General features: G+C 38.5%; 1 protein-coding gene across 3 annotated transcripts in view; it reads left to right on the forward strand.

The window, feature by feature from the left end:
* Tpgs2 (tubulin polyglutamylase complex subunit 2) overlaps positions 1–13,324 on the forward strand; it is a 59,822-nt gene that overhangs the window by 16,975 nt on the left and 29,523 nt on the right. For all 3 annotated transcript variants that reach the window (XM_060377586.1, XM_060377588.1, XM_060377589.1), the window contains one exon: positions 3,023–3,102. In XM_060377586.1, the coding sequence (XP_060233569.1) occupies positions 3,023–3,102 (80 nt within the window). Of the gene's footprint in view, positions 1–3,022; positions 3,103–13,324 lie in introns of those variants that run through there.

A 13,324-nucleotide genomic window follows, 5' to 3' on the forward strand; every position in this document is an offset into this window, starting at 1 on the left:
CACCTGATCATTATTTGTTCTGATTTTATGAGAGTAGGTTTCTATATAAAATTGACCTTGCCTGAGGGACTTTAGTTTCACTGGAATCTGAAAACTGAAGTCATTGACTGGCCAGTATCTGCAACACAAAGATGCGAATTTGGAAGGAAAAGAAGTAGGTCTTTACTGAGCCAGTATGCAGAAATTGCCATGTCATTTCACAAGATCAACTGGGCATTATTTTTGACATGTTTGATGTCTTCAGTCTTCATAGACCTCCTGCCTCTAACTGCTATGATACTCAGGGTCATTTTTGCCCAGTTTAACGTAATTGTGCATTATCCTGAAGTTTTCACATTTTTTAACATTATTTTGTGTATCTAACTGGCAGTGTTTCTTCTAACATTGTTTCTTAACAGTTTTTAATACCTGTTAGTAATTTTCCCAAGCTAAGGCCATAGCAAATCCTCATTAAGTCTCAAATCATTGATCGTTGACTCAAAGGATGCCGTTCTATTAAGAAATGTGTTCTATTACTGGTCTACCTCAAATACACAGTGGTTTGAAACAAAGAGTTAACTCTTCTAGTTCAGAGGGCTGACTGAGTTTAACTGAGGTACTCATTTGGGATCTCAAAAGTGTTTAGTTAAATAGCAACTATAATTACCTGATGGCATCTGCATTCATGTGACTGCCCACCCATATGTTCTTAGTTGCTTCTATTTCCAGAAGACTAGCTTGGGTTTGTTGTGTAGTAGCTTCAGATCCAAAGAAAAGAAAAGGAGAACTGGACACTGCAACCATCCTGAAGATACCTGATAAGCTAGGGCCAGACAGAAGGAGAGGAGGACACCCCCTCTCAGTGGACTCAGAAGGGGGCAGGGAGGAGATGAGGGAGAGAGGGGAGGATTGGGAGGGAAAGAGGGAGAGGGCTACAGCTAGGATACAAGTGAATGTATAAAATTATTTAAAAATAAAAAAATATTAAAAAAAAGAAAAGGAGAACTTTCTTTTGTCTTAAAGTTTAAGTCTAAAACTGGCATAGGCTGTTTTTATTGGTTTTATTGGTTGATACAGTTACAAACAATTCCAAATTTAAAGAGGTAGAAATAAGACTACCTTGCAGTGGAGAAGTGGTATGAACACATGAAGAAGGAAGGAATTGATACCACACAACTTTAGAGTGAGTGTCTACAGGGAATTTAAACGGTGGGTAATTGTGTGTCCTTTTTTAACTTTAGACACCAGAATACTCCATTTGTATAGTCAAACAATAGCACTATTCAAGAACCACTGAAGGACTAGACAGCATCTTCCATCCTAATTTCCAGGGATGTAGGAAAAAAAAAATCATCCATGTTTTAACTCTAGTACCATGGTTTCAGTGGCTTAGAACACTGAACAAAAGTAGAAAAAATATTGTAATTCTATAGTAAGTTTTAACTTTTCAAAATATTTCAATTTTTACTCCTTCTGCCAAAGAAAGTAGTAGGATTTTGTCTTACTTAGGTCAGAAGAAAATAAAGATTCATCTCCATGTATCTACTGACCACATGAAGACTAGAAGTGGTTTTATGGTGGAGGTAGAATTTGAAATATATGTAAACAGAAGCATGGACACACTCGTATGTGTATCAGAAATGTGCTACAACATAATTGAATGTGAGGACAGATTTCGTTTAGGGCGATTAGAGACATAGAGGCAATGGGAAAATTGATACCAGAGCGAAGGATGTGAATTGTGAAAAAAGATAAAATCAAACAAAAATATGTTAAAGCCCCTGTTTTGCAAACCAAAAGTACTAAACAAGATTAACTTAGAAATAAATCTAAGTATGGGGCAGATTAGTAGTGTGCTGAGGACAGCTCAGAGCAAGAAGAGGGCTTGTGGATGTAATTTTATCATGCCTTCCTGTAACGATGGTGTGAAGAATGGTGACAGTAAAAATGGTACATACAGTATCACAAAAAGCAGATAAACTTTGCATTAGTTTACTAGGGCTTCCCTAAAAAGTACCACAAACTGAGTAACTTAGAATGATAGCAGTTTACTCTCTCAGAATTCTAGAAGCCTACAATCTGAAATAAAGGTTGTTAACAGGGCACTATAAAACCTGTAAGTGATGAATTGTTTCTTTTTATCTTTCAGGTGATTGACTGGTAGTGTTTTGTTGTTTCTTTGTTTTATGGACGAGAATTCACATCCTCTACACATCAAAACTGCATATCAAGCTTTACATTCTGTGCCATCTCCCCAACCCCAGTCTTGCATTTGTTTATTTAGGCATTGTTTTGCTGTGCAGGCTAGGCTGGCCTGGAACTCACTTAGAGTAGGCTCTACTTCTGTAGATCCAATTCCCTTTGTCTAGCAGGTAATTCCATAGAGGTTGGCACCACCATGCCTAGTTTAGCTTAGCTTTTAAATCCTGAACTCCATTAAGCAGAACAATATGTTCGGGAGATGAATTTATTTAGAATAAAGTTAGAAATCAAGTCTGTTGTTACAGTTTTCTGGATTTTCTTTACTCAGAGTCAATGTAGTCCTGGCTGTCCTGGAACTTGCTTTGTACACCATATTGGCCTCAGTCTCACAGATACCTGCCTGCCTGCTTCTGATTCCTGAGTGATGGATTAAAGTCATGAACCACCACTCCTGGATAAGTCTTATTTCTTATAGAAAGTTAAACAGTTACTATTTCTTACTCTATAGCTGTTAAGTACAGATATTTACCAAGAAGTCCAGTGTGAAATCAGTAAAAGTTTATAATCTCTGTACTTTGTTCAACGAGATAAACGTAGAAGGTTGAAGAGGTTTTGGTGGTGATCTTCCTTTGGGTTGTGCTATGTCCTACAAAGTTATGGTACTGGGCATTTGAGGGCTCAGCCTCTCTTTTGCTTTGCTCACAGGGATGTAAATGTGCATTAGGTGGATTAGATAGACATAAAGTAGTCATAACAACTTAACCAAAGTAAAGAATGTGTGAACAGGCCAATTACAACTTTGTACTCTTTCTTCTTCTCTTCCTCCTCCTCCTTCTTCTAGAATCTTCCCCAGGTGTGACAGAGGTGAGCATAATAGAAAAGCTGCCTGCTGAACGTCATATGATTTCTTCATGGGAACAGGTAAGTGTTTCTGTGTGGAATCATTATCTCCCAACAAAGAAAGCTTAATTTTAATGCCCCTGGGGAAAAATACTAGGGCAAAAAACTTAGTCTTATGTCAGACCACAGCTGCCTTTTATTCCATTCTACTTTCCCAGGGAAATGTCTCCTCTGACACTTGGAAGCCATGGGTATTATACACTGTGATTATGTGTGTGTGTACATACACACTGTATAAATACTGTATACACATACAGGCACATACACATACATACATACATATGTACATACGTGAGTATGCTAGAAAGAAAATGGGTAAAGTGTAAGTGTTTCAGGAAACCAGTACCAGATCTGTAGCTGATGCTTCCTGGTTTTCCTCTGGTAGTTAAGCAGACTTAATGCTTTTCATTAACAGGACTTTTCATGGTTCAGATATAATGAAAAGAATCTGCCTTTTAATTTTCACAGCATACCAGTGCCAAGAAAGTCATATTATTACTAAGCATCTTGGTAACATTGCATGATTACAGAGTCCCTGACAGTTCTTGATTGTTTAGACTCTCCAGTGCAGTATGCTTATCATCAAACGACAGTTCACAGTTTGGCAAAATATCCCTTTTCTTTTCAGATTTTGTTGTGGTTGATCTGGAACTACTATGTATTCAAGTCTTTTTTTTTTTTTGCAATATATATATATTTTTTTAATTTTTCATCAATTACACTTTATTCATTCTGCATCCCCCCATAAGCCCCTCCCTCCTCCCCTCCCGATCCCACCCTCCCTCCTCCCTCTGCATGCATGCCACTCCCCAAGTCCACTGATAGGGGAGGTTCTCCTCTCCTTTCTGATCTTAGTCCATCAGTTCACATCAAAAGTGGCTGCATTGTCCTCTACTATGGCCTGGTAAGGCTGCTCCCCCCCAGGGGGAGGTGATCAAAGAGCAGGCCAGTCAGATTATGTCAGAGGCAGTCCCTCTTCACATTACTATGTAACCCAATTGGACTCTGAACTGCCCTGGGCTACATCTGTGCAGGGGTTCTGGGTTATCTCCATGAATAGTCCTTGGTTGGAGTATGAGTCTCTGGGAAGTTCCCTGTGTTCAAATTTTCTTGTTCTGTTGCTCTCCTTGTGGAGACCCTGTCCTCTCCAGCTCTTACTATTTCCCAGTTCTTACATAAAATTCCATTCACTCTGCCCAACAGTTGGCCATCAGGCTCAGCATCTGCTTTGATAGTCTGTAGGGCAGAGGCTTTCAGAGGCCCTCTGTGGTAGGTTCCTAGGTTGTTTCCTGTTTTCTTCTTCTTCTGATGTCCATCCTCTTTGCCTTTCCGGATGGGGATTGGACATTTTAGTTAGGGTCCTCTCTCTTGCTTAGTTTCTTTAGATGCACAGGTTTTAGTGGGTTTGTCCTATGTTGTTTGTATATATGAGTGAGTATATATCATGTGTGTCTTTTTGCTTCTGGGACAACTCACTCAGGATGATCCTTTCCTTTACCTGCAAATTTCATGATTTCCTTATTTTTCATTGCTGAGTAATATTCCATTGTGTAGATGTACCACAATTTCTGCATCCATTCTTCAGTTGAGGGGCATCTGGGTTGTTTCCAGTGTATTCAAGTCTTAATTGAGATCTTTACTATTTTACAAGAACATTCTTACATACACCAAATGATGGTATGTAAACTTGCCTCCCAAATTACCCCTGCTGGCCAATAAAAGTTGCCTACACCTGGGTTGGGCAGAAGAGATGTAGGTGGAGTGAAGTTGTGCAGGCTTTGAGGATGGCAGAAGGGATCATGGGAGACATAGGTGCAAGAAGGAAGGAGAAAGGAGATCACAGTGAGTTACAAGAAGCAGGTGGCTAGGAGGAGCTTGCTCTGAGGATTGGCATGATGGAGAGAAGCAGCCCAAATGGAGCAGGTGCAAGTATCTGTGGGAATTTTGGATGGGAAATAGCCTAGATAGGAATGATTGGAGCAAATAACTGGGGATTTGGGCTGGGAGATAACAAAATAGTTTAGGAGGTTTGTATCTCCCCAGGCCCAGTGGGTTAGGTCATTAAAAATCTAACAGGTGTCAGTGTACTTTTATTTCTATAATAGCAGATTAAGGAATAATAACTGCTCCATTAATAATCATATGATCAATATTAATATTAATCATACAACAAGCCTTAGAAAATGCCCTCCACACACTCCTGCTGTGGTTTTATTGTAAGCATTTTACCACATAACAAGTGACAATCCCTTTCAGCTCCCCAAGCTCTTACCCTTTTGGTTAATGCTTCATTTCCTTCCTATGCAGTACATTGGCAGCTTCTTTATAGGGTCTTGTTCATCTCTTTAGAATCTAAATTAAAAAAAGCAAAACCTTTAATATGTTTCTTCTAGCTGTTTAATCATTTGTTCCTTTGCAAGCAAAGCATATAAAAACTGTTTAAGTCAGGATTCAGTTAAGTATTTTGTATTAAGGTAACAAATAGTAAAGTTTAGGCTCTGGTGTCTCAGTCTGTCACGGTAACTCATTTCTGCTGTGGGAACATTGAAAGCAGCCATCAGCAGTACTGAAATGCAAGTGCGTGAATGATTAAATATTTTTGTATATAAAAAAAATTGACAGTTGGGTGTGGTAATGCACCACCCAGGAGCTAGAGGAAGGGAGAGCTCTGAGTTCAAAGCCAGCTTGGTCTACAAAGTGAGTTCTGCAACAGCCAAGGCTACATGGAGAGACCCTGTCTTGAAAAAACATACAAAATAAAAAGAAAGAAGTGACATGGCAGGTGCAGAGGGCCTTCATGCTATACTTTATTAAAGCCCTGGTCTAAGGGGGCGACTAATACACCAGCCAAGGACCAAACATGGAGAAGACCTAGGCCCCTGCTCAGATGTAGCCAATAAGTAGCTCAGCCAACTAGAATCTCTAGTAAGGGGAACGGCTATCTCTGACATGGACTCTATTACCTGCTTCTCTATCACTTCCCCCTGGTGGGGCGCCCTAACCCTGCCACAGAGGAAAAGGATGCAGACAGTCCTGATGAGACTTGATAGGCTGGGATCAGTTGGTAGGGGAGGAGAGCTCCCATTTCTGAGGACTAGGGGAACAGGCTAGCCAAAAAAGGGAGGAAGGGTGGGATTAGGAGGAGAATGTAAAGTGAATAAATTAGAAAAAAAAAACCAAAACTTTTAATTTTTTAAAGACCCTGGTCTAAATGATTGTCCCTTTTTTCCCCTCCCAGTTATTCTCTAGCTATCTATGGCCTCTTTTCCTCTACTACTATTCCTTGGTACCACTCTGGCACATTGTTTCCATATCTGTTTTTAGTATCAGATTAGTTATTGGCCTTGTAAACAAATTTGGAAGAGTTGCCTCTTAGATTTGGGATAGTTTAAGAAGAAATAATATTAGTTTTTCCTTAAGTATTTGGGAAGGTCTGCAGTAAAGTCATCCATTCCTGGGTTTTCTTTGTTGGAAGACTTTATTCCTCTTCCATTCTTATTTGGTATTGGTCTATTCCAGCTTTCTGTGTCCTCCTGATTCTAATTTTTTTGGTTGGTTATAAATTTCCTCCAGCAATTCTGGTTTGTTCTTGCTTTTTTGGTTCCTTGGTTATATTATTAGAGTATGGATTTGAAGTCTTTTCATGTTTGTGTAGGCACTGACTGGTATAACTGTATCTCTTAAGGCTGCTTTTGCTATACCTTGTAAGTTATGTTATTAAGATATTTAAATTTTTACATTACCCTTGTTTAAAAAAAAAAAAGGACCTGGAAAAATGGTTTGGTGAGTGAGAGTGCTCACTTGCTCTTTGAAAGCTCCTGAGTTCAATTCCCAGCACTTACATGAAAGCTCACAACTGTCTGATTCTGTCTTCTGATGTGCAGATGTTCATCATGAGCAACCATCTACATAAAATGCATAAATAAATCTTTTTAAAAATATCATTATAAAAATGTTTACATTCTCTTTGATTTCTTCATTGACTCACTTCACTAAAGAAAATGTTATTTAAGGGATACATGTGTGTTTTCTTAAGTTCCTCTTACTGACTTACTTAAGTTCCTCTTATTCTACTGTGCTCAGAATTTTCTTTGAATTTCCTGAGACTTGCTTTATAGCTTATCATTTTCTTATAGAATGTTTCATGTGCTAATAAGAAGAGTGGTTTTCTGCAACGTTTGGTTAAAAGGGTCTGTAAATGTGTATTATGTCCATAAGGTCTCAAGTATAGCTTAACTCTGTTTTTTGTTGATTTTTATGCATGACTTGTCTACCAGTAAAAGTTATCTGTTGATAAAATGGCTTCAGTACCTTACTGTTGTTGTTTGAGAGCCTGTTCCTTTGTTAGAGTAAATGTCTTTATTTAATGTTTGGGCATGTATGTTTATGCACATATATTTATAATTGTTACTTCCTCTTGTTGAATTGACTCACTTCATTTATATAGTGACCATCTCTTTCTACAGTTACTGCTACTCACTTTTCATTTCTTTTTGCATGTTATGGTTGGTGGTCAGTTTTTTACTATAATCAATACCTGAGATAAATCCATTTGAAAAGACAAAATGTTCGTTTTGGCTCACGGTTTTGGAGATCTCAACCTTTGTAAAGGTGGTATAGTATGGCTGGATTGTATATTGAAGAAACATGTTCACTTCATAGCAACTAGGATACACAGATGAAGGGGAGAGAGGCTGGAATCCACTATCCCCCTGAAGGACATGCTCTCACTAATCTAAGACTTCCAACTAGATTCCACCTTATAAAAGTTCTACCATTTCCCAAGTATTTAATCCATGAGCCTGTGGGAGACAGCCAAGACCCAAATCATAGCACATAAACCTTTCATACTTACTCTCTCAGATTCTGTGTACTATGTACTAAAGTGAGTTTCTAGCAGGCAGCATATCATGGTGTTTGGGTTTATGCTTTGATTTGTTTGCTCTGCATTCAGCCAGTCTGTTTGTTTATTTATTTATTTAATAATTTTTTTTAATATAATCACAGGTTATTTACTTTGTATCCCAGCCGTAGCCTCCTCCCTCATTCCCTCCCAATCCCACACTCCCTCCCTCATCTCCTCTCTGTCCCTTTCCAAGTCCACTGATAGGGGAGTTCCTCCTCCCCTTCCATCTGACCCTAGCTTATCAAGTATCTTCAGGACTAGCTGCAATGTCCTTCTCTGTGGCCTAGCAAGGCTGCTCCTCCCGGGGGGGGGGGGCAGTCAAAGAGCCAGCCATTGAGTTCATGTCAGAAATCAGTCTGTATCTTTTAATTAGGGAACGTTAATCCTTTACATTTAAGGTTATTGCTGCTAAAGGAATTATTGCCATTTTGGTGTTTTTTTTTTTCCTTGTAATTTTCTAGAGCCTGTGTATCTTTTATATTCTCTCCTGTTGCCCATTGCCCATTCTATGCTTTGGTTATCTACTGTTAATGATAATTTATTTTCTCTTTCATGTTTCTGCTGGGTTTTTTGTTTTATTGGTGGTATTGTTCGTCAGGTTTTTTGTTTTTCTTTTTTTATAACTTTGATATGTTTTCATGAAGGTGACTATTAACTCTCTAACAGAATATCCTGACCAAAACAATGTAGGGAAGAAATGGTTTATTTTAGCTCACATTTCACATGGCCTTTCATTGTGGAAAGCCAAAGCAAGAATCTGAAGCAGGTAATCATATCCTCAGTCAAAAACAGAAAGAAATAAATGTATGTGTGCTGAGTTGTGCTCAATTCCATCTCTATACTTACATACTCCTCGACTCCCTGTCCAGGGAATGGTGATACCCACAGTAGGCACATCAGTTACCATAAACAATCAAGACAATCCTCTTTAGATATGCTCACAGATAATACAATCTACATAAGCTCTCACTGAGATTCTCTTTTCACATGATTCTGGACTAGGAGAAGTTGTCAGTCCAGAAGTAAGAAGATGTCATCCTTCACCTCTAGTGCAAATCATTTATTGTAGTATCAATAAATCAGTAATTTGTGGTGACAAATTACTCAGTTTCTCCTTGTCTTAGGAAGATTTAATAAGTCTTAATATTTAAAAGCTATTTTGTCCCTGTGTAATATTTGGTTCACTTTTTTGTTTTTTTCGGATCCCTGAACATATCTGATTGTTTCCTCATTTGTATAGTTTCTGAAGAAGTCTGATGTTAGACTCCTTCTGGTTTTATTTTAGTTTTAGATAGGCAGGGGGAGAAATGAAATTTGTCTTATAGTTTTGGAAGTTTTAATCAATCATGGCAGGGAAGGTATAGCAAGGCAAAGCAGCTTATATGATGGTGGCCAGGAAACAGAAAAAGAGAATTGCCTGTGTTAGTGGTCTTTCTCCTTTCTCACTTTGTACTCCACCAGGACCTCATTTTATGGGTTATTGGCCCCCACATTTAGAATGGGTCTCCTGTCTCAGTTAATCTAGCAACACTAATAAACATACTCTGATGAATGCTTTATCAATCTAAGTACATCTATAGGCCAATAAAACATGACGGTACTTCTGTTCTTAAAATTATCTTCTTAAGATTTTGATAGTTTATTTATACCATGTAATTCATTATTCTTGTTGTAATACATTAGGGCAGTGGCTCTCAACTTATGGGTTGTGACCCTTTGACAAACCTTTTTTTGTAAATATTTTGTAAATATTCCAAAAATATTTATATAATGATTCATAACAGTATCTAAATTACAGTTATAAAGTAGCAATGAAAATAATTTTATGGTTGGACTAACCACAACATGAGGAACTGTATTAAAGGGTTAAAGCATTAGGAAGGTTGAGAACCACAGCATTAGTGCCTTTGAACTTCCAAGACTAGAGTATCATGAACTATACCAAGATCTGGCTTTTTTTTTTTCTCAATTGCCAGCTATTTTCAATAATTATTTCCTTGTATACATTATGTATGCTTCTCCCTTCTTCTGAATACCCATAATGCAATAGTTTGCACTCTTGATAGTGGCTTATAAATTTTAAAGGCTTTTTTATTTTTTAATCTTGCTTGGGATATTTCAAACATTTTAATTCAAGCTTGGAAATGTTCCTTTTGCTTGATCTGTTCCACTGGTGATATTCTTACTGTATTATTTAGCTCTTTGGCTTCATGCTGCTTTCTTACATTTCTTTTTCTTTGTTCATTCATATATCTTGCATCTCATAAACTTTTCTTTCTTAAGCAATAAATTGCTTTTTTGGGGATGTATTGCTAAAATGTTTTCTTGAAGGTCTTATCTTGCTTTACTTTGCTTCATGCTTCTTGTTTCATTTTGTCAGGTGGGTTTTTGTTTTTTGTTTGTTTGTATCTATTAAGCCAGTTGTTTCCACTAACTTTTATAAAATGGCTTTTGTAGTAAAAGACTTTATGCCATTTGTTTTAGAGGCTTGACTAAATATGCTGCATTGTATTCGGCAACACATGGACATTTCAGTGTGCATATGGCTTCTTCAGCAGTAAAGTTGGTGATTTCCCTGGCCTTTGCTGCAATATTTGTGGGATTCTCACACTATTTGAGATGCAGATCTTTCAGGTACAGCAGACTCATTATAGTTCTGGACCTAGTGTGCTCAGGTAGGTGTGGGGTACCTGTCAATTTTTGTAGGTCACATGGTAGAGTACTACACTAGCATGCTCAGTAGTGGGATAAAATTTTAATATCTGAGAGGTTGTTGCCAGCTAGGCCAACCACCTGCCAGTGTTCAAGAGCTGCAGACATATGTTCTATAGGTTATCTGGGGCCATGATAGTTCTATTCAGCACCTGAATGGGTGAGAGCACAGTTTGTGCAGTACTTTCTCTGAGTATTGCTATGGTACAGTGGCTTATTATCAGCAGCTTTCCAAACTAAGCACAGGAACTACAAATGCCACCAACTGTGTCAGCAGCAGACCTTAGATATCTGAGGTGTGAGTAGGGTTTGCCATGACACTCTGCTAATTATTATGTCCTTCTCAACTCAGTCCATTTAGATTGATCCCGAGATGGATGGAATGGTAGATGTGTTCTTAGTTCCCTCCAAGAATACCATTGTGTTTCCCTTTGTTCTTCAGCATCTCATCCACTATAGCATTCTTTCTCAAGCACCCAGTGAAATAGCTGTTGTTGATGTTCATTCATTCATTCAGTCAGTCAGTCAGTCTGTCTCTTTGTCTGTGTCTCCAATTAAATAGTAGTTTGCCTGGTACCACTGGTGAGCCATTTTGGCTACCCACAATCTCCTTTGGTTTCTTTTTTTTTTTTCTTTGTTTATTATTGTTAGTCACATTTTATTAACTCTGTATCCCAGCTGTATCCTGCTCCCTTATTCCCTCCCAATCCCACCCTCCCACCCTCAGCTTCTCCCTGCCCCTTTCCAAGTCCACGGAATGGGGAGGACCTCCTCCCCTTTCATCTGGCCTGTTTTATCAGATATCTTCAGGACTGGCTGCAGAGTCCTCCTCTGTGGCCTAGGAGGACTGCTCCTCCCTTGGGGATTGGGCCTGCTATTGAGTTCCTGTCAGAGATAGTCCCTGTTCCCCTTACTATGGGAAACCAATTGGTTATTGAGCTACCACAAGCTTCGAGCAAAGGTTCTAGGTTATATCCATACATGGTCCTTGGTTGGAGGAACAGTTTCAGAAAAAAAACCCTGTGCCCAGATATATTTGGATCTTGTGGGGCTCCTATCCTTTCCACGTCATACTAACTCCCCTTCTGCCGAAGGTTTGGTTATGAGTCTTAGTATCTGTATTGAAACAGTACTTGGTAGAGTCTTTCAGATGCCTTCTGCAGTAGACTCGTGTCATACATCCACTGCACATCTCATTTGTCTTTCTAAGTGAGGATTGATCATCTTACCCCATGTCTGCTTTCTTGTTTATCTTCTTTAGATGTATAGACTTCATTATGTTTATCATTTCTTGTAGGTCTATATAAGCGAGTATATACCATGTTTGTCTTTCTCCTTCTGGGATACTTCACTCAGAATGATCTTTTCTAGATCCCACTATTTGCCTGCAAATTTCATGATTTCCTCATTTTTGATTGCTGAGTAGTATTCCATTGTGTAAAAATACCACAATTTCCATATCCATTCCTCTGTTGATGGACATATGGGTTGTTTCCAGGTTCTGGGTATTACAAATAAAGCTGCTACAAACATGGTTGAGCAAATGTCCTTGTTGTGTACTTGAGCAAATTTTGGGTATATACCTAGCAGTGGTATAGCTGGGTCTTGAGGAAGCACTATTCCTAATTGTCTGAGAAAGCACCAGATTGACTTCCAAAGTGGTTGTACCAGTTTACATTCTCACCAGCGGTGGAGGAGGGTTCCCCTTTCTCCACAACCTCTCCAGCATGTGTTGTCAGTTGAGTTTTTCATCTTGGCCATTCTGATGGGTGTAAGGTGAAATCTCAGGGTCGTTTTGACTTGCATTTCCCTAATGGCTAATGAGGTTGAGCATTTCTTTAAGTGTTTCTCTGCCATTCGATATTCCTCTACAGAGAATTCTCTGTTTAGCTCTGTTCCCCATTTTTTTAATTGGATTACTTGGTTTGCTGCTTTTCAGCTTATTTAGTTCTTTATATATACTGGATATTAGTCCTCTGTCAGTAAAGGGTTGGTGAAAATTCTTTCCCAATCTGTAGGCATTCGTTTTGTTTTGATGACAGTGTCCTTTGCTTTACAGAAGATTTTCAGCTTCATGAGGTCCCAGTTATTGATTGTTGCTCTTAGAGCCTGTGCTGTTGGTGTTCTGTTCAGGAAGTTGTCTCCTGTGCCAATGATTTCTATCTGTTCCCCACTTTTTTTTTCTAACTGATTTAGAGTATCTGGTTTTATGTTGAGGTCTTTGATCCACTTGGACTTTAGTTTTGTGCAGCATGATAAATGTGGATCTATTTTCATTTTTCTGCATGTAGACATCCAGTTGGACCAGCACCATTTGTTGAAGATGTTGTCTTTTTTCCATTGAATGTTTTTGGCTGCTTTGTCAAAAATCAAGTATTCATAGGTGTGTGTGTTTATTTCTGGGTCTTATATTCGGTTCCATTGATCCTCCTTTCTGTTTCTATGCCAATACCATGCAGTTTTTATTACTATTGCTCTGTAGTACAGCTTGAGATCAGGGATGGAGATACCTCCAGATGATCTGTTGTATGGGATCATTTTGGAGATTCTGGGTTTTTTATTTCTTCATATGAAGCTGAGAATCTGTTTTTCAAGGTCTGTAAAGAATTGAGTTGGTATTTTGAT

This window comes from Meriones unguiculatus, chromosome 2 (assembly GCF_030254825.1).
Source record: "Meriones unguiculatus strain TT.TT164.6M chromosome 2, Bangor_MerUng_6.1, whole genome shotgun sequence".
Lineage (NCBI taxonomy): Eukaryota > Metazoa > Chordata > Mammalia > Rodentia > Muridae > Meriones > Meriones unguiculatus.